The sequence below is a fragment of the Cydia amplana genome, chromosome 16, assembly GCF_948474715.1.
Source record: "Cydia amplana chromosome 16, ilCydAmpl1.1, whole genome shotgun sequence".
NCBI classification, from domain to species: domain Eukaryota; kingdom Metazoa; phylum Arthropoda; class Insecta; order Lepidoptera; family Tortricidae; genus Cydia; species Cydia amplana.
The window spans coordinates 10,074,393-10,094,566 of record NC_086084.1 but is presented as its reverse complement, the minus strand read 5'-3'; the positions used below and the strand labels follow the sequence as shown (position 1 = coordinate 10,094,566).

Sequence of the window (20,174 nt, the reverse complement as noted above, 5' to 3'; positions counted from 1 at the left end):
AACAAATAAAACTCCCACAGAAGTCTGCTTCAGTACAAGCATAAGCAATAAAGCATAAGCCATGGAACGTTAACACGCTTGACAAGGCTTTGTAGCTTTAGAACACGAAAACCGATAGCCGAACATGATTCGCTAAACGGTGATGTGTATTCCTATTAGCTCCAAGAGCGCAGGCGAGTTTTTTGACCAACCAGTGTAGCCGTTCTGTTGTCGCTGTTCATCTTCACACCCTGGAAACTATGTTCGGTTGAGAATTGAGATTCTCAAGAGAAATACAGCGTGTCTTCCACTAAGGGGCTTTAAATGCAGGGTTCGAATACACTTACTCGCAAAACTGAGCTACTTTTATTATGGCACCAATCCCGAAATTGCAACAAAAATGTTGGCTTCCCATAGAAAACATCGACATCTGATCAGCCAAAATCTGTGAAACAACCAATATAGGCAACGCGCATGTATCACCCAAGGTCGTGCAAGCGTTCAAATACGCTACGACGGTACCGCACCGCTTAGCGCCAGATGGGCTTCATGCTTTATAATTTACGATTTATTTAATAAAAATACAGAGGTAATATAGTCATACGCATTCATTCGCCACCGAAAATCATGGGCTTCGAAAACAAGTATGCATAGTCAAATAGCACTTTTGCCAATTCGCTCGAGCCTTCAATTCCTCGGTGCTTAGAAAGCGATTAGATCGACAGCCTTTATTAAAATATCAGAACCTGTCACTTGTGCCGATTACTTGGCAACGTTTCAAATCCAGTCAATGCTAACAGGTTCGATTGTATAATGAAATACTGTTGAATGTTCATCCAATTTGAGCTTTTCTTGGCGACGCTATTGTTTGACTAATAGGTAATTAAAAAATAGTCACAAAATCAAGGCGAAGATGAGGTTTTTGGGTGCCAGTAAATGGGTATTTTACCCTATATATGGTGCATTGCAGCAAATAAGTGGATACATACTTAAAGTAAAAGTTTTCTTTTTACCTATTTAAAGTTATTTTTAATAATTATTTATTTATTATTTATATGTATATAGGTGCAGTCGGCAACAATAGTCGCGGATGAATACTTTTCCAAATAGAGATAGGTACATTTCTACAGTTTTCATACATACAAGTACTTACAAGTTACAGTCTAACTGTTCCACACAGAGACATAATATATCTCTTTTGTTTAGCTATTAGAGAATGGTAGATCCTTTTGACGCGTATAATGATCCGCTACTTATGATGCTGACTTTATGTAGCTATTATTAATAAGCAAAGTATAAAGGCATTAAATTCCAGACAGATAATAAGGAAAAATTACGTATACTGAAATAATATAATCCAATGTAGGTAGCTGTTTTGCGCAATTAACATAACCGAAAACCGCTCGTCACCCGCCGGACTTCCGAGCGACGTGCCGCGCGAACGGTCCGCGTCATTTCACACCCAAATACTGCCTAATTACCATCCACTTACTGTTGTTGAAACGTCGTATTTGTCTACAAACTCTTCTAACTTACGCCCTTTTGGGGATGGAATGCGCCTCCGGTCTTTATACTTGCCCTAATGGAGTTCGTTTAGACTGACGTTTTGATGTAAACGATATTGCTGGTGTTTATTCTAACAGGAGCGCTTTTAAAGTGTTGTAAAGTCTGTTTTGATTTCACACGAGCAGTAAGTACCTAAGTACTATACTATTTGTTGCAGGTATTACTTAAGGATCGATCACACTCATGTGTGAATCACGCTGCGAAATCGTGAACGCGAAGTGTGTCGTAGATTTCGCACATTGTTCACGCCTTCTCACGCCCTTTTCCTCGTATTTTGTCTTCGTGGTTATTTCTACAGTGTTCTTTGCATTTGTGTTTTGCGTTATGTGTACATTTGTGTCTTAAGCCACGATAGCTGTGTGCAGCTCAAAAGTCCACCAGCAACAGCAGCACTAGCCGAGCGGTAACTATTCCTAATCATGGGGTATTATTAGGCACTCGTTGTAGTTAGTTTTATTCCAGTTAAATTGCCCTCATTCTGTTGTAGCACTTTTATTAACCGGCTTTTTAGCTAATATAAACTTAGTAGGGGGTTAATAAAATGAAAGTGAAGAAAAGCCACTTGCATCGCTGCAGGTTGGGACCTTTAATTAATTCAATTACGAAACACGATACGTGCCATCGACTATCACAATTATTCTTCGTAAGCAGTTGTCTCAGAGTAACCAGTGCCAGTCTGAGCTCAAAAACGGTAAAAAATACGAGTAGTCGAGGATCATATACTACAGCGGTTGTTTTTAGTCAACGCTGCATAGGAATGTAGGACTGTTAGCCAAGTCTTACACGTGAACGTTTGATTTATCAGTCGATAAATAACGGCTGCACGTGAGATGTGTCGAATAACTGAAGCGCTTCTGTTCCGTTTAGGTAACAGCAGGTAACAGTCTTGCTTTAAATTATGGAGTAATATGGGGCATTATCTATGAAAAGGGACCTTATTGTCGATGGCGCTTACGCCGCACAGCGTCGCGCGGCATTGTATCGGAGCATCGTTAATAATGGCGTAAGCGCCATCGACAATAAGGTCCCTTTTCATAGATAACGTCACATATATTTGGAGTAATAATATGAGTGAGCGCGAGGGGTTGGATCGCATGGATTCTACTCCCATTTTTGATAGACACCCCCTACAGGGCCAGTTCTGAGGGCTTACCGTGAACCACGTTCGACGTGTTTCCTCTCTGTCGCACTTGTAAATTCGTACGTAAGTGTGACAGGAAGGTAACACGTCGAACGTGCTTCGCGGTAGGCCCTTCTGGTAGCCCAAGTCGTGTACCCCGAAGTCCAGCCAGTTCAAGAGCCCCGCATTCACTATGACGACCATTACTTCGAGTGCCCATGGTAAACAAGGTACTGAAGGTAGGTAGGTAGGCACATATATGAACCTGAGGCACTGCTAACTATGTATTGGCATGTATAGTATAGTGAAACTGTCTTAATTAACTTACCAGGCATGATGGACACGGTCTTCAGCGCCCGCAGCACCCTGAACGTCCTCAAGCCAGCGAGGTTGCCCAGGTCCAGGCGGATGGTCGCGTAGCCCGACGTGATCACCACGAAGTCCAGCCAATTCCACGGGTTCCGCAGGTACGTGTACTTGTTCAGGATGAAACCTTTCGCTATGCACTTTATTATCATCTCTAGCGTGTAGATTGCGAGGAATATGTATCTGTGGAAGAGAGAAAAGCTTGAGGTCAGTGATATTAATTATTAACAATAGGTACCTATACATACCTACATATTATGGGATCAAAGCAAAAAAATCTAGATCTAAAATATTATCAAGTTTTTGTATTACGCCATCAGGCAGGGTATAGTGCTACAAATATTAATTTACCGCCACTGTAAGTAATCAGCTTGACCTATACTTACAAATAAAATCACATTGAACTTTGAACTTTAGCTTTAAACTTTTCGCGGCGCACTGTTTTAGGTTAAAGACAGACCCTAAGCCACGGAAATTAATATCGTCTGTTAACTATTGCGTCTGCACTGTAGAATTCTAATCCGTCAGTCGAGAGCTCGAGAGTTGGTGAAACCACAACGCTGTATAGTACAAAATCGATTTCATAAAACAAGGTCCACTCCACAAACAATTTCGTCTACCAAGCCCGTACATGTCTGATTGTTTAACTACGAGTATACCAATATAGCAGTAGTACCAGTTTACTAGGTAGGTACGATTTTTAATAATATAACTTAATATATCACGATTGTCATAAAATCTACCAATTGCTGTTAATTTGACATAATGGCGCTAGAAAAATAGCCTTTTACGCTCTATAGTCACGAAATGAAGAGAAAAACCCTACCCATGCTGCCGCTGCTGCATGCCATCAGCATTTAATACATCGTGCATGCTAATTTGCATACGTCTACATACCTAGGTACTACATGCAAAGCTTAATTTTTAACAAGCAGAAATGTCTGAAACGATGCTATTATTTAAGCTTAGAATAAATTTAAAAAGTGAATTCAGAGGCCGTGAGTTCAAGTCTCACCCAAGGCAGTAATTTTTCCACTTTTAAATTTATTCTAAGCTTACATGCAAAGCCACATAGTCATATGTATTCATTTTAGTTTGAAAACTAAGTAGGTGTAGCTGTAGGAGCCATAGCCACAGAATAAGTAATAGTATTACCATAGCTTCCACGGCAAAACATGTGGCGATTTAAGTTCCTAAATTCCGTTCCGCTCGGACGTCGGAGTTTAAAGCGGGGAAATTTTAGGTTTAATGCACTTGTATTAGAACTCTGCATAAAGTACTTTCGAAAACGACAGACAAACAGAAACTTATTTTACTAAATATAATTCCCTAGCGCATATGTACAATGCTAGAAATAGCCACGGAATCAGTAGGTATAAACAAATGTCGTACCAAAATGATTTTACTATCATGCACTTACATTTTACTAAGACTTTAAATGATATATTTCGGAATGTACAAAAAAAGGTTAAAACCTTCGTTTCGAAGATCAACCAAATTATAGAAAAAAATTATTTAAGAGTTAAAGATTAATTTAAATTCTTTTGCTTTAGGCAACTAACGTAATTTTTATTACCGAAAAAATGCTTAGATTTGAGATGTTTTGATGGACCTGAAATACAATACAAGCGTTCCTTTAAAAGGTCGGCACATTTTTTATTCATTGTTTGAGTCCAAAATAATTTCCGTTCAGTTTTCCTATGAGATGAAACAATTGCGTCACAGGGAGTGTTGACTGTAATAAATACATTAAGCTTTTGTAAATAAATATACTTGGAATGAAAGGTGGACCTAGCTAGTACTATTTATAACTTTTAGTTTAGTTATAAGTGAAATTTTTTGTATTTTTAACCTACTATCAACTTTTGCGTGAGTGACACGTTTTAAGTAATGCTTGTTACATTATTGTTTTGTAAGTCGTACGTAACTTATGGTTAATTACCATGCATGAAATTTTCAACGAATTCAAATAATAGAAAAGACGAGATCAGAACTGAGCCCTAGTAACCCGAGCTTTGAGCGAAAGAACTCTATAACAAATAATCGATAACAGATGTATGTTCAGTGCTCTATAACCTTAGCCGCCCATACGTCAAACCTTGCCAAGCAAAATGAAATTGTATTTTGTCAACACAAAGTTCAAATTAGAATGGAACAGGAGACCTTTTTATAGGATTCTGGGCGGCTAGAGGATAAGAACACTATTCAACCGAATCGTCCTAAATTAAGCAACATGTTAAATCAAGCCAGCTTTTGGAAATTTGGTCTTAAAAAGCGCAAAGCGTTATAATACCTACCTACACATACACAATCAGTATTTCAACTTCTAGTCTACCGATGTATTTTTTATGAAAATAGAAGATAAATAAACCTCCTACTTAATTATTCTCAAGAACCCCATAGAAACCCGGAAGAATAGAAAAAAAAATACATTTAAACCAAAATATAAAAAAGTAAACACTATTATTATAAATTTACTTCTCATTTGTAGCAAAATCAAAAGCCACAAAAAACTCCTTATGAAAATATAATAAGCTATTTATAGTACCTATAGGGGAGGCCTATTCAAAGCTTAAAAATTTGATTTCGATTTGTAATTGATACGATACCAAGTTGACACGATTTGAAGTACACCTTATCTGTGCTCGCATGCCTGCGGAGACATGTCATACTTATAATCATATCGATATCAAGTTGAGGTCAGATTTTTAACTTCGATAAGCCCTCGTAGAGTTTACCGCAAGGATTTCACGGTTTTGCTGAAAGTTATCTGGCGGGATTATCCCGGCGTTCGGCGGATCGCTTAACAAGTTTTTATGCAAGCCAATTTCAATGTCGGTCGAGCATTAAACACTTTGCATTTTGTAGTTTTAATCGATAGAGAATTTTGTTGGGAACGTAGAGGTAAGTAACTTACTTACTGTTAAAATTAGTAGGTATGTTTTACATGCTTCATGTTGTTTATATATGAATATATTTAGTAACTTTATATTTTAATTTAATTGCAGTGAGACGCCTCATTCGGTTCTCGTATGTTTTTTTTTCTCGTAATGTGTTAATCATACAGGATTGTGACTCTTGGAGACCCTATACATCTCTAAGGATAATTTGATAAACTATGTTATTTTTTAGTTCTGACACTTAGAGACATTTACACCTCTAAATAAGTTTAGATTTTTTTCCATGTATCTGTTTTGTTTTTATTTTAATATTATTATTATAGTTTATGTAATTCGACATTAAGAGACCTTATACATCTCTAAGTAATTGTATTACGTTAGTTTGATTCGGTAGTTGTAGTTGTATTTAATAATTGTTGATTTATAATTATTATTATTTTGCTTGTATGTAAATTCAATGTTGACGTGTAAAAGTGCCCTTGTGGCCTATTTGCTGAATAAATGTTGAAGTTGAAGTTGAAGTTATTGCCTATTGGCTTTTATTTAATTAACTCCCCATAAGGTCCTGGTTATTTTTTTAACCTTATATTAGGCCACAGACAATCCAACCTCTAGACATAGCATAGTCGCGCTACCCCCTCTGCCACACATACGGTAGCGTTACTCCATCTTCGAGTCAATCCCGTGCCGTGATTGGTCCGTGTCTTTGAACGGACCAATCACGGCACGGGATTCGCTCACCTCTTCCCCCCGCACCCCCGTATTTTTGGCAGCATCGGTTTCATGAAAGAATTGGCCTAAGCTCAGTCTAGAGGTTGGATTGTCAGTGTATTAGGTATAAGGTTTCAAATCAAGCATCGTGTTGTTAATATCTACTGAAATATGTAGAGACCTATTCAGCGATACAGCTCCACTAATTTCATAAAACACTTTAGTATTTTTTAAAGTGTTTCGAATTTCTACGTTTCACGTTGAAAATGTCAAGCTTATTTCGAGCAACCTAGTTATGGCCTTTGCACTAAAGGAAGGCACTAAAAGTCGTATTTCTGCCACTAAAGTGGATGAGAGTCAGGGTGCCATTCTAGTCGCTTGACGAGCATGGATGGTGGAGGGTTGAGCCAAACCAGGGGTTCTAGCCAAGATGAGAATCGTACATCGACAAACGCAAAACAAAAAGAAAAAAGAGAAGAAAAGTCACGTGACTATTTCCACATATTATTTATTTATGTTCTGTTTGGCGTTTTCTCTCCACGACAATCTCGGCTAGGCCCGCAGCACAGATAAGCACAGATCTCGCGCGACAGCACAGACTTCTATATGTACAGACTTTTCTTCTCTTTTTAATTAGGTAAGTAATACACTTAGGAGGAGAACGGTAGACTATTTCGCGATATCCCTTCCACAACGACCTTGACCAAACATTTAGGCCATACCTTGCGCTTGCGCTAAAAAACTATTACCTACATATTTTTCATAATTTTTAGTTTGGTTGTACCTATTATAAGCTAGTAGGTACTCGAAAGAAAACATTTTCTACAACGGCTAGTTTTCCACTGATTTCGAAGTCACGCCATTCTAAATATAGTTTGCCCGAGACCATGACTCGCCAAGGCTCGCTTGAGCAATGGAAATGCCTCGTCTGGATATTCCTGTCTTGCCCGAAAGAGCAGCTAGAGCCAGATTAAGTGCACTACCGTAAAACCACCCAACTATACATATACCTATGGTCCAATACCTAAACTATGGCCCACAAGTTCAAAACGTATATTTACTTACCTAAGTCATCTTCCTCGCGTTGTCCCGGTATACGGCTCATGGGAGCCTGGGGTCCGCTTGGCAACTAATCCCGAGGATTGGCGTAGGTACTAGTTTTTACGAAAGAGACTGCCATCTGACCTTCCAACCCAGAGGGAAAAAACTAGGCCTTATTGGGATTAGTCCGGTTTCCTCACGATGATTTCCTTCAGCGAAAAGCGACAGGAAAATATCAAATGATATTTCGTAAATAAGTTTAGAAAAACTCATTGGTCGGGGTTTGAACCCGCGACCTCCGAATTGCAAGTCGGACGCTCTTACTGCTATTAGGCCACTCTCCATTATGAAATATTATTTTTTTAATCTGCTCTAAGTCGCTTTGAGTTTAAAATATCAAACATGTACGAGTAAGAACAAAATACTTTCCTGATAGCGAGCTGCGAAATTGGATGGACACATAATTTATCCATTCTCACAAATTTCCGTTCATAAGTAGGTAATAAGATAAATAGAATAGGCATATTTTGATAATCTCCAAAGTAGAATTCAAACACAGACTTGGGGTTTGACTTGCCGTCGAATACAATCATTACTCGCCATTGCATTCAGAACATCCTAACATTCCATAAATTCATACCTCAAATCCTTTATCAATCTCAGTTGTACGCCAAGAATACACTTGATATAGCTCTTATTTCGTTATAGTTAAGGTGTAATATTGTTCGATGGCCAGAATCTGTTCAGCGTCTTGGGGGCGTCCAGCGTTAAATGCAATTGCGCGGGTCGTACTCGAGGCTAAACTGATTAGTTGCCCGGGCAAAGAGCTCGTGATCATTTTATGAAGGGGTCAATGGGACACTAACACTTTAGGTACCTACCTACAATAGTGCTGGCGGTCTAGCATAAGTTGCGTTCTCGCGCGCGAGTCCATACTTAAAGTCGCGCGCGAGAACGCAACTCATGCTAGACCGCCTGAATAGATATTCTGCTGCTGACTAGTTGTCAGCAGCAGAATTTGCTAAACGGGTGAGGTGTTCAAAATTACCTTGACGCGCTCTATAACAGTTATAACTCTTAACAATAAAATCGCGTCAAGATAATTTTGAAATAAAAGGAATGGTGGTTAATGGACCACCACCTTGAAAAAAGAAATGTATAGATACATACAATGTGATTATGGCTATGAAAGCCGATGGCAGATGAAAGTAATATATAAAAAAAAAAAGATCATTTCAACAACATTGCCCGCTTAGCAACTATTGCTGCTGACTGTACCTAAGTCCAGAATTGTCACGTGGATCATTTTTGTTTCTATTGTAAAGAAATGTTGTGTTACTTTCTACTACATTATGGAAAGGGAATACCTATACCTAATATTTTTTGTACGTTTGTATAGACTTTCATATAATTAGAGAGTTTTCATTGCCCTTCAGTGTAACACATTTAGTGGCCAGAGTGGCCAAACAGACAGGGAGAGGGGTCGTAATGATTTTATGGCGAGACCAATGGGGTGCTTAATGTGAGGAGTGAGATTGTGCCTCGCCTGCTACGGTAGCCGTGATTTCCGTCATTGTACTAATTGTTATTGGTAGGTTAGGGTTGTTACTTACATAATGATGAGACGTTTATTATCCTTTGATGAAGTATTTATAGGGAAATCGAGAGCCTTAAATCTAAAACAGCCGAAATCCAGACGAAATTTAATTCCGCACCGCCCGCATATTTATGTCGGTTACGGTTTTAGGTAAAATACCAAAATAAATCAGCGGTGTTTGTAGACCACGATATAAAAAGATTAAGGTCGAGTTTTCATTAACCCGTATAAAAAATAAAGTTGTTAGTCGCCGTGTAGAGACAAAACGGGCTGTCGAGCGGGATTTGAGTCGATCCTGTGACGGATACCGTGGCTCATATCTGTTCCCATTGCGAGCATTAAGGCGAACCAGTGTGATTAGGTTGGAATTAAATGGATATAGTTCAACGTAGGTATAATAATTACCTACCTACCTACCTACCTATGTACAATTCCTCCTGGGGCCGATTGCATAACAACTTGTAACTAATAATATTAGTGGAAGTCTCTTTCTAATCAAAGGAATGGAAAAGAGACTTCCGCCAATATTATTAGTTACAAGTTATTATGCAATCGGCCCCTGGGGCCCATTTCTCGAACGGTATTAGACTAATATTATTAGTCCACGAACTGTCAAGTCGTATGGGTTACCATGGCAACACAGCACACTGATAATATTAGACTAATACCGTTCGAGAAATGGGACTAACAGATATACAACATACTCGTTGATATTAAAAAAAAAACTAAAAAAACGTCACGTGGCTTTGTTGCGTTACCTGCTTCTGTGAAGGGTTAGGCAAGTTACTTTTAGGGTAACAACGAATCATGATCATGATACAAACTATTATTTGAGAGATTAAAAGGACCTATTTAGACGGGGCGAGAATTCGCATGCGAGTTTGATTACATTGGGTACTTTGATCCGTCGGCTGAATTGATGTAACCTCATTGGTCCGCAGTGTAGCTAAAATCGTATACGAGATCGCGCGCCGTCTAAATAAGCCCTAAAGTGAGACAAAGTTCGACTCGCATGTGCTGGGTACGCAACAGGAACAACACCCTAAGGCTTAGGACGACAAATCGTGAATTTATCACCAGCCATACCAATTTGTAGTCTATACTATGCTCAATAAAGCCCACTTTGCCCTGAGATTGATCGGAATCGTTTTCTTCGGGATTTAGATGTAACTAACGTTAAGAAAACGGTTGAGTTATGATATTGGATGAAACGGATTGGATGGGGTTGCCTGATACTAATTGGTTGGAGATTTAAGATTCTCGGAGGCAGTTAATTGGTGTTGATGAAGGGTCAAATGTATTTATAGCTTATGAACTTATAGCTAGTCGTATTTACCGTTTACATAATCATTTACTACGTCCATCTCATCGGTGCCTCTGTGGTACCATTCACTCTTCCCTGGCTACCATTGGTATGGTCATACATAGAATCCGGATTTTGCGCCTGATACTTGCGCGGATATGGCATGGCAAAAGCGCTAACTAGCCTTACCTACATTTTAACAGGCGTTTTTGTTACTTTGGGTTACGTTTTCTATTTAAATCCAAGAAAAAGATTATACTATCCAAAGAAAAAGTATTAGTATAGATGGTCAAACCAATTTGTCAGTAAATAGGAACAAAAAAAACTATACTCATCCTTTTCTTTTGGGTGCTAGTACTAGTGTAAGACAAAGATAGTATGACTCTCTCTGTCTATGTTTGAAATAAGACAGTCCATTGACACACTATAGTAATGAAGTTAAGTTACTCAGAAGTTGTTAATGTAGTTATCAGTATCGGAATAGCACACAGTTTGCCAGTCGATAGAGTGATCAATGTAGGTATAGATAATAGATATGCCTAACCTATAGATTTGTTAATAGAATAGAGAGGTTATAACAGTTTGCAGTTTGAGTGCAGTGCAAATATACTTGGTCAACCAGATCTTGACAGTAGAAAAAGGCGGCAAATTTGAAAAATGTAGGCGCGAAGGGATATCGTCCAATAGAAAATTTGAATTTCGCGCCTTTTTTTACTGACAAGATTTGGTTGACCAGCTATAGTTACATAGTTTAAACGTCGTGCATATATAGGTACATATAATTATATACACATAGTTGCATAACTTTAATGAATATTCCAAGTTTATCCGCGCTTCGCGGTGCAAGTGGTGCAACAAGTGCACAAAACAGAATATAGGTACCTATACGGTTGAATGTACACATTTCTAGAATTAAATATATTCTAGTACATAAAAGTTTAAACTTTACGAACATGGTTTAAGATTAAAGGTATTATTAGTGCTTTTGTCAGATATTATCTTAGTGAGCGAGGTGCTCACAAATATCTGAACAAAACTATAATATTTTTAAGCGTAAGATTGCAATTATCTAAGACATCACAATGACATGTTGCAAAAATAAAATTAGAAAAACCACCTTGTATATATGTGTTAAACCCCAGTTTTTATAGATGCAAGTTAGGCGGAGTGAGTCGATATGAAGCTATTCTTTAGGGGAGTATAGATCCGCTTGACTATAATAATATAAGGCATTTTAGTATGACGAGGGTCACATCAGAACAAACATCCATCCTGCATCCATTTTTAGCGTTCATGATTTATTCGTGTAAGTAAACTTTTTCCATCAGTTATTTATGTCTATATTTCTGTTATAATTTTATAAGTTGGTATTGATTGTTTTTTTTTTAATTATGTCTGCACATCCATGCTGAGGTTATAGGAGGACCAAAGGTCCAATATTAAGTATATGAAACTAGATATCATTAAATGACGCATTAGAAAGGGGTAATATTAAAATAAAAAAAAATTAATCCTTGGTCCTACGTATTTAATAATATAATGAATATTAATTGAGGGCGAAATATTCGTTCACGTAATGAACACACCTAAATATAATTCGCGATAAAAAAATGTTTAAGTATATACTTGGTCAAGCAGTTCTTGTCAGTAGAAAAAGGCGGCAAATTTGAAAAATGTAGGCGCGAAGGGATATCGTTCCATAGAAAATTTGAACATCGCGCTTTTTTTTTACTGACAAGATTTGCTTGACCAGCTATAGCAATCTACGCAGTGCGAGTGAACAAACGAATCAAGTGAATGGAAAGAGTGAGAGAGATGGAACGTATGAATGAATGATCATTTGGAGCCGAGCCACGCGAACGAACGGACTTGCCGCGCACCGTTCCCGGTCTTAACAAAATGGCGGATAACCAATCTGTGTAGTCTGTGTCTGTTTCGTGTTTTCTTAATAATTTGTTTGTGTTGACTTGTTTTGTTATAATTAAAATGAGTTCCAGTGAAGCAAGTAACGACGAAGTGGAGAGTGTTCTAGTGGAAACTTTGTTACCAGCGAAATCTAAAGAAAAATATTTGAATGTATACGATGGTTTTATCAAGTGGAAAGACCAAAACAATGAAAAATCTTTCTCTGAGAGTGTATTCTTGAGTTATTTTAACGAAATTGCCAAGAAATTGAAACCGAGCAGTTTGTGGGGGATATATTCAATGTTGAAAAGCACAATGCGTGCAAAACACAACATTTATTTGCAGGACTATTTTAATCTTCGTGTGTGGCTGAGAAAACGTAGTGTTGGATTCAAAAGCATCCAGTCTAAAATTTTGACTCAAGAGAATATAAGGAAATTTATAGACGAAGCCCCAGACCAAAAGTATTTAGCGGCAAAGGTACTGAAACGTAAATATAAAATATATTATATTGTTATCAGCCTTTAGAATAATCTTCACGTAATAACAATGCTTGAGAGCGCAAAGTACAGCGTTTGTGGACGGGACGGAAGCCAACAATCCTAACAAAGGGGCACCCGACCGGCAATGGCGGCAATAGTAGGCCACGAAATCCACAGTACAAAATATGTAAATATATAAATATAAATATTGGGGGACATCTTACACAGATCAACCTAGCCCCAAACTAAGCAAAGCGTGTACTATGATGCGTGGCTAGGCGACGATATACATACTTATATAGATAAATACATACTTAATATACATAGAATAATACATACTCATATATTTAGTTTATGAATTGTATATATTTCGAGTACCTACTTAACTGCTTAGTTGAGCAGTATTGTATATTTAATATAATGATATCCAATTGCATAAAATTACAGCTAAACATTATATATATATACACTATTTTATTTAGAAAGTAAAATATCTTCATTTATTACTTAATACATATTCATAACTGCTTAGTTTTTCTTATCGAAACTGCTAAAATTTTATATTTCCTTTCATGCATGTGTAATCTTATTATTCTATAAAATCACCAACATAATCATACAACATTGCTGGCACGCGGCCGACATTGTACGCTAGGCTGATAATTGCTTATTTCCTGGCCTCCAACAATACGCTTGCGTCATTGCATGCTATCTCTTTCCAGCTTAACCTCGGCCGCGTGTACGAGAAGCGCAGCGAGTTTTACCGCTGCTGCTCGCATCTCGAGTCATTGAACCTATATTCTGTTACTGATTATTTTGTAGCAAAAATAATTTGAACATTATCTACTACAGTTTTGCGTGTTATTTTATTAAATATACAAATTTTTAAAGCGTTTTGAGCCATTAGTACTTGTTGCAGCCTCTGTTATAGTACAATCTTTCTTGTTTCAGGTGGCGCTTATCCTAGGTGTTTGCGGACAACTACGAGCTGTCGATTTAACCTGTTTTAACACTAACAACATAAAGATCGTCGACGGCTTAATGATTGGAGTACTGAATGATGCCCAGAACAAGACCGAAAAAATATTCGTCATTCGAAATGAATTCATTCCATGGGTGCAAAAATATCAGGCGCTGAGGCCTGCCAACGTGGACACGGAAAGATTCTTCTTGAACTTAAGAGAGGGTAACTGTACAAAACAAGTAATTGGACGTCATAAAATGGGAAACTTGCCCAAAGAAATAGCTGCCTATTTGAAGTTGCCGCACCCGGAACGTTTTACTGGACACTGTTTTCGGCGATCGGCGAACGCTATTGGTGCGGTTGTAACCAATGTAGACAAAAGTAACAGAGAACAACTTCGAAGCGCAGCCCAGGGCGAAATTTCAGATGTATTGGAGTTCGCAAGACGATACAGGAAAGATTTTTCCGTAGTGCAAAATGTATTATTGGAAGTTGAACCTGTCACTGGTAAGAGTAATATTCAGGCCGAAGATATGGAACTTGCGAATGAGGTTCAAATTAAAACTGAAAGGATCGATGAAGATACTACTGATGAGGTTTGTGTTAAAGCCGAACCATTCGATGAAACCATCGGGGATCCTATAAAAGCTTTTGATACAACCGGTTTGACAACATCCAAACCCTCTGCTTCTGGTAGGTCTTCCCAAGTGTTCGATGTTGTTATGGAGGATTCAGATGATTCATTAGATATAGTTCGAATCATGAGCGAAGACGTGGACCAATCGACCACCTTGAAAGCCCTTCGGGAGGAGACCTCACAAGGAACGTCTAGCCAGAATGATACGAAAATAACTGTAGCTGGAAAAAATATAACAATTATTTTTAAAAACTGTACCAATGTCGGCAATGTGACTGTCAATGTTATTAATAAATAGATTTCAAACGTTTTGTGTCACTCATTACTTTTGCTATAATATCGTAATTGCTTCACCTTATGAAAACCGATAGCAAATAATTTGTACTTAGTAATTTTTTTGTATGCAAATGCATCTCCGTTATATTAAGATCGAAAAGTTAAATTTTAGACAAATTACTGACGTTGCCCAGGTTCATATCTGGCGTTACCGAACATTTTTTACGAGTATGTAGATAAGTACATGATATTATTAAAAAATGTTAGTTATTTACCTATATAGCTGATGCACCTGGTGCAGGATGACCTGGATGACGCAGATAGCCGCAAACAACATAGGCTTTAGGAGGAATAAGGATGGAACCGAGATAAAAGCTAAGATTGGACAGAGACAGAAAGAGATTCAATAGTTTTTGTTAGTATTAAATTGAGCCGTCAAACAAATGTTTTATTACGAAGTAGATATTTTGTAGGTTAATACTAATTCTGTGGCCAAACTACGTTGCTCTTAGGTCTTAGGCATAAAAACATTTAATCCATTTCAATCGCTCGGTTCCACAGAGTTTTGAACAATGCAAAATCAAATGTGACGTTCTACGGCAAAAGGTACCTTATGGCAGTTGGTGCTTACGTCGCATAGCGCCGCAATAATAATAGCGCGCGGCGGCGGAGCGGCGTTAATAATAGCGTAAGCGCCAATGGCCATAAGGTACCTTTATCCGTGGGACGTCATAAATGTCATCTAGAAAACCGCTAAGTAAAGCTTTCAGATCGAGACCAAACAATTATGCATCATAATTGCTTAAGGCAATATGTACTTTATTACAATAGCAGAAGGTTGTATTGAACTCTAAGATGTTTGTCGCAGCGTGGAGAAAATCTACACAGAAATTTAAGCTTTATTTTTAAGTGAGAGGGAGGAATATAGAGTGATTTTCGCGTAAAAGGCGCGGCGGCGGCAACGGCATCCGACGGCTGCCTGTAAAGTTTAAATCAATAACCTGTTGATGTTGCGGCCGATAAACCGCCATATTAGCCGTATATGTATCTACGGTTTATCGATAGTGCCTTTGTAGAGCCGACGGTTGATACCACAGACTTGTCATTTTCGCGCTCGCGCTTGACAGACAGCTGAAGTGTGCGAAAGGGAAGCCATCACGTATATGAACATACCATGAGTGCGAAAGAGTCAGACTACCAATGAGAAAACGTGATCACTTTTGACTTTGACGACGGCCGCGGACGGCCAAGAGCGTATCACAGTAATTTTCAAATTGAAAAATATACACGGATTAGGACGAAAAGTATTAAATAAAGTAATTCAGTGAAGATTGCGTCTTGTAGTGTGCCGGATTTCAGTGTTACAGTGCCAAATAATCCAAGCAAACACAAATTTCAGAGGATTTATGATATTCCTAGCGAAATTTTCATAACGATATTTTGTCAAATTAACAGCGTAAAAAGTGTAAGAAGCCGGTTTATAAAGTTTATTATAAGTTTTTCTTCCTTTGTGTGCTAATATTTTATCATATTAGTCTATAATTTAAAATATTTTGTGTAAAAACATAACCTGTTACTTTACGCTAGGGCTTGACAAAATGTTCATATGACAGTATCGATAACTTGTCGGTATATTAATAGCTATGTAATTATTTCTTCACAAGACATCATTAAGATATTAGCTTTTATAACCGACTTCAAATAATAACGATTGTTATACCTTTTTGAAGGTGCTCATGTTTAGCGGTAAATTTAAACTTCACTTTCCAACACAGTAAGAGTTACATTAAGATAAGTCTGCAACGATTTTGATAGTACACGCAGTGCAAGTGTTATTTATACGTCATAATGTCGTAGAATTTTAACGTTTAAAATAACACATTTGAAAAAGTAGTCGATAAAGCAATCAAACATCGACAGAGTATTAATATGTTGTAACATGACATCACTATTTTCGATCTCACATAGACAATTTACGCACACACTTGCATTTCATTTTTGGTCGCACTTTTGAAGATTGACAGTTGTTCTAGTCATATTAATTCTATGGTTGATACGTTTGCGTTTGTGGGAAATGTTGAAATGTTTTCAAATTTTCCGGTCGGTTTGTTTTTATAAATTTCAATGTCATATACTTACACATATCGTTGCTGTATTCAGCAGCAGTAGACGTTGTTAAGTGGAGCAGGTGTTCAAAGGTGTGTGTATGTGTATTTGATTTCATGTTCAAAATCATTCCTAGGTAAACAATAACTTTATAACTGAAGGAATTACAACGTGTAAATAATTTTGTATACTTGGTCCACTCGGTAGGTTGGAATTAGAGAGAATTAACTTCCCATCGACAATATCATGACAATATCTAACAAATTTGCGTTACTTTTTATGAGATAGCATAGGTTGTGTTGATGAGATAGCTCTTTTAGGATAAGATACGATAAGAAATAAGTATCTTAATTTGAATGTCATATTATTTTATATTGGTGAGCAATAAATAATACTTGTATTATATTGTATCTATTGTAGCTATCGAAATCCACATTTTTTGGCGTGCGTTACTATCGCTCTTATTTCCCGTAATTTAGTACATACATCATTTGTAACCATTAGTACTTATTAACAAATTCTAGGGAATTTGTATCCAGAAGTACACGGCTTTCGGCAGATATAAAATAATTAATAAAATAAATTTAAACGAAAGCATACCTACCTGAAAAACGTTACCCTGTACTGTGTCTGCTAATAAGAGAAAGTTTTAAAATATTTCTAAAGGGGCCCACTGATTATAAGTCCGCCTGACGACATCAGCCTGTCAGTTAGAACAAAACTTTGACAGTTCCGAACAACTGACAGGCCGATATCGTCCGGCGGACTGGTCAGTGGGCCCCTTAAGACGAAACAGGAGCTGAGATTTAAATATTTTAGGTAAATATACCCGTCTCGCTAACGGAACCGGCTCCTAAAACTAGTGCGATAAGGACAAGGCGAAAAATCCTGCGTAGAAATCGAGGTTTCGTACTCGACTGTTTCTTCCTCCAAAACTTAACCAATCGTAACCAAATTTGGAAATCTAAATGATAATGAAATTATCTGTCTCGGAACGTTTTGCTTTTTTGGCTAATTGATATCAGTTTTGAATACTACGCCTCTCATTGCGGCATAGTCAATTAGGCCATTTTGGCCATTTTTGAAGGGCTCTAGCGCCTTAAAAAACAAAAATATCAAAAAAAGCAAAACGGTCTGACACAGATATTGACAATAATAATCTATGTTGAAAAAATCATTGCTCTAGCTTCAAAACCCACGGAGGAAACAGTCGAGTACGTTTGTATGGAGAAATGACCACTCCTGTTGCCTTTTAAGAGGTAACCAATAGAGTTCACAGCCCAAGTAAAAATAAGATGATTGGAATCCTCTTACCAAAACGTCTTTGTCTAGGCACCACGCTTTACGATCCTAGTAACAGTAGTAACTAATGCTTTTAGCTCATTCTTTATACATTGCGCCGTCAGCGCCTGCAAGGGGTTTAATATCTCAAATTAGCTGCCTTGCGGAAAAGTTGCAAGCTTGGTATTTTGAAGCGCATTGTGAAAGAGTGCTGTACAGCTGGGGCCTTTTACTAAAAATTGCATTTTGACGTAGAAAAACTTTTTTTAGTACCCAAGGAGCGGAATTTATAATTATATTGGTCTAGCACCATCATGCACTAATAACTAGTAATATCAAATTTAGACCGAACTATAATTTTAGGTCACTCATGACATGGCTTGAGCTATGCGAGCAAACTCTTCTATATTATTTTGGTTTGATAAAACTTTCTTCTAAACCAGGTAAAATTCAGGGATCTTTACACGGCATTTGGCATAAACGCTTTGTACAATTTTTTGTACGTACCTATTTCACGATATATTTTGAACTTTTATTGAATAACTAAGAATTACCTATAAATATAAAAACAAAACAACTGCGCCTGGGTCTTAAGGGGATAGGTAGGAATATACTCGTATCATACCCGCGTCATCTTGAATGAAACCCCTAAATTAATTCCTAAATCAACTTACTTCCATATTGCTTCCTCGTCCTGAATGAATTATCCCTGTACCCATATTTCAACAAGAAAGGAATAATATACAATACTTTAATTTCAACTGTAAATTCAATGTAGTTAAGCTCATTTTGCAACAAAGTAACTGGCCGAGATATGGCCCTTCGGAAGTAATTACTATTCAATATGCCATCAATTCGTATCTCTAATCAATTTGGGGCGTTATTGGTATTGAGTTAAGTCAAATCGGTAGGTTGGAACACAGACAAGACATCCTCTACACTGAGCCATTGATATAGTATAAAGAACTGGATACCCAATCAGCCGCCAAAAATGGCCCCACAAAAGTGATGTCAAAACAGATCATGCATTACTTTTTCGTTTAGTCTTGTTTGAAACGCTCAAATGTGAAGTTGTCAACAATTACGAAATGTGCCGTTAAAATATGTAAAAATAACAATGATAAAACAAGGAAAAAGGATGGAATGTATTTCTTTCAGTTAGTTCTTTGGATAGCATTACATAATTTATGTAATCTGGTGGTAATTTTATGGTTTTGAATAAATTAATTTGTTAGTACCAAAGAAGGGATGTCAAGGAACAAAAATCTAATGAGTCGATGTGAGGTCAATATTTTTTATATTTTTATATGGAATTCATAAGAAATAATATTATGTTTAAATTCAAGATTTCCAAGAAAACCTATGCGACGTGCAAAGTGGACTGCTACTATTTAATTATAGCAAGAGATAGGGGTGATGCAGTTTTAAACAAGGCAAAACGGCACTTGTGTGTTCGGCCCATTTCCCTGTTTCCGACATATACACCACCAATAAGGGCTTCTATCGACTAACTGTAAATGCTAAACCTGTCTGAACACAGTGACAACCACAGGATTTTTTTTATAAAGTATAGGTAGACTTTACAAAAAAAAACCAATCAGTATCTAAATGTCCCCGTGCACCCGTGTTATGAGTAAATGTAGATCTTAAATACACAGTTATTTAATAAGTAGAATTTATTTCAAGGAAATTAGTATTTAAAGACGTATACTTACGAATTAAAAATTTAATTTGTTTGAATTTGAACCACGAATTAATTTTATTTGAGCTCCCGATTAAATTAAATTTGTTTTCTTACTTCAATTGGTCTTCCTGTACAGTAATACATATTAAAGTGTACCAAAGTGACTCCATTCGTTCATTATTCTCGTTTGACGTTGTTTGACGTAAATACGTTACGTTTAGTGCCATCGGACTAAATTTTTTAACAGTGTTGGTAC

The 20,174-nt window shown here is 37.3% G+C and overlaps 2 protein-coding genes across 10 annotated transcripts in view; one reads left to right on the top strand and one right to left on the bottom strand.

The window, feature by feature from the left end:
* LOC134654947 (sodium channel protein 60E-like) overlaps nt 1-20,174 on the bottom strand; it is a 238,672-nt gene that overhangs the window by 43,645 nt on the left and 174,853 nt on the right. For all 9 annotated transcript variants that reach the window (XM_063510368.1, XM_063510374.1, XM_063510370.1 and 6 more), the window contains one exon: nt 2,994-3,214. In XM_063510368.1, the coding sequence (XP_063366438.1) occupies nt 2,994-3,214 (221 nt within the window). The remainder of the gene's footprint in view (nt 1-2,993; nt 3,215-20,174) is intronic.
* On the top strand, nt 12,544-14,881 carry LOC134654966 (uncharacterized). Its single transcript, XM_063510416.1, has 2 exons — nt 12,544-12,968; nt 13,922-14,881. Exons 1-2 carry the CDS (start codon nt 12,570-12,572, stop codon nt 14,867-14,869), a joined length of 1,347 nt encoding a protein of 448 aa, XP_063366486.1. The 5' UTR covers nt 12,544-12,569; the 3' UTR covers nt 14,870-14,881.

Bases quoted from the DNA above. Each gene is read 5' to 3' on its own strand.
- LOC134654966 (XM_063510416.1), top strand. From the start codon at position 12,570: ATGAGTTCCAGTGAAGCAAGTAACGACGAAGTGGAGAGTGTTCTAGTG. The intron at 12,969-13,921 runs GTACTGAAACGT...TTCTTGTTTCAG, and splicing joins AAAAGTATTTAGCGGCAAAG to GTGGCGCTTATCCTAGGTGT.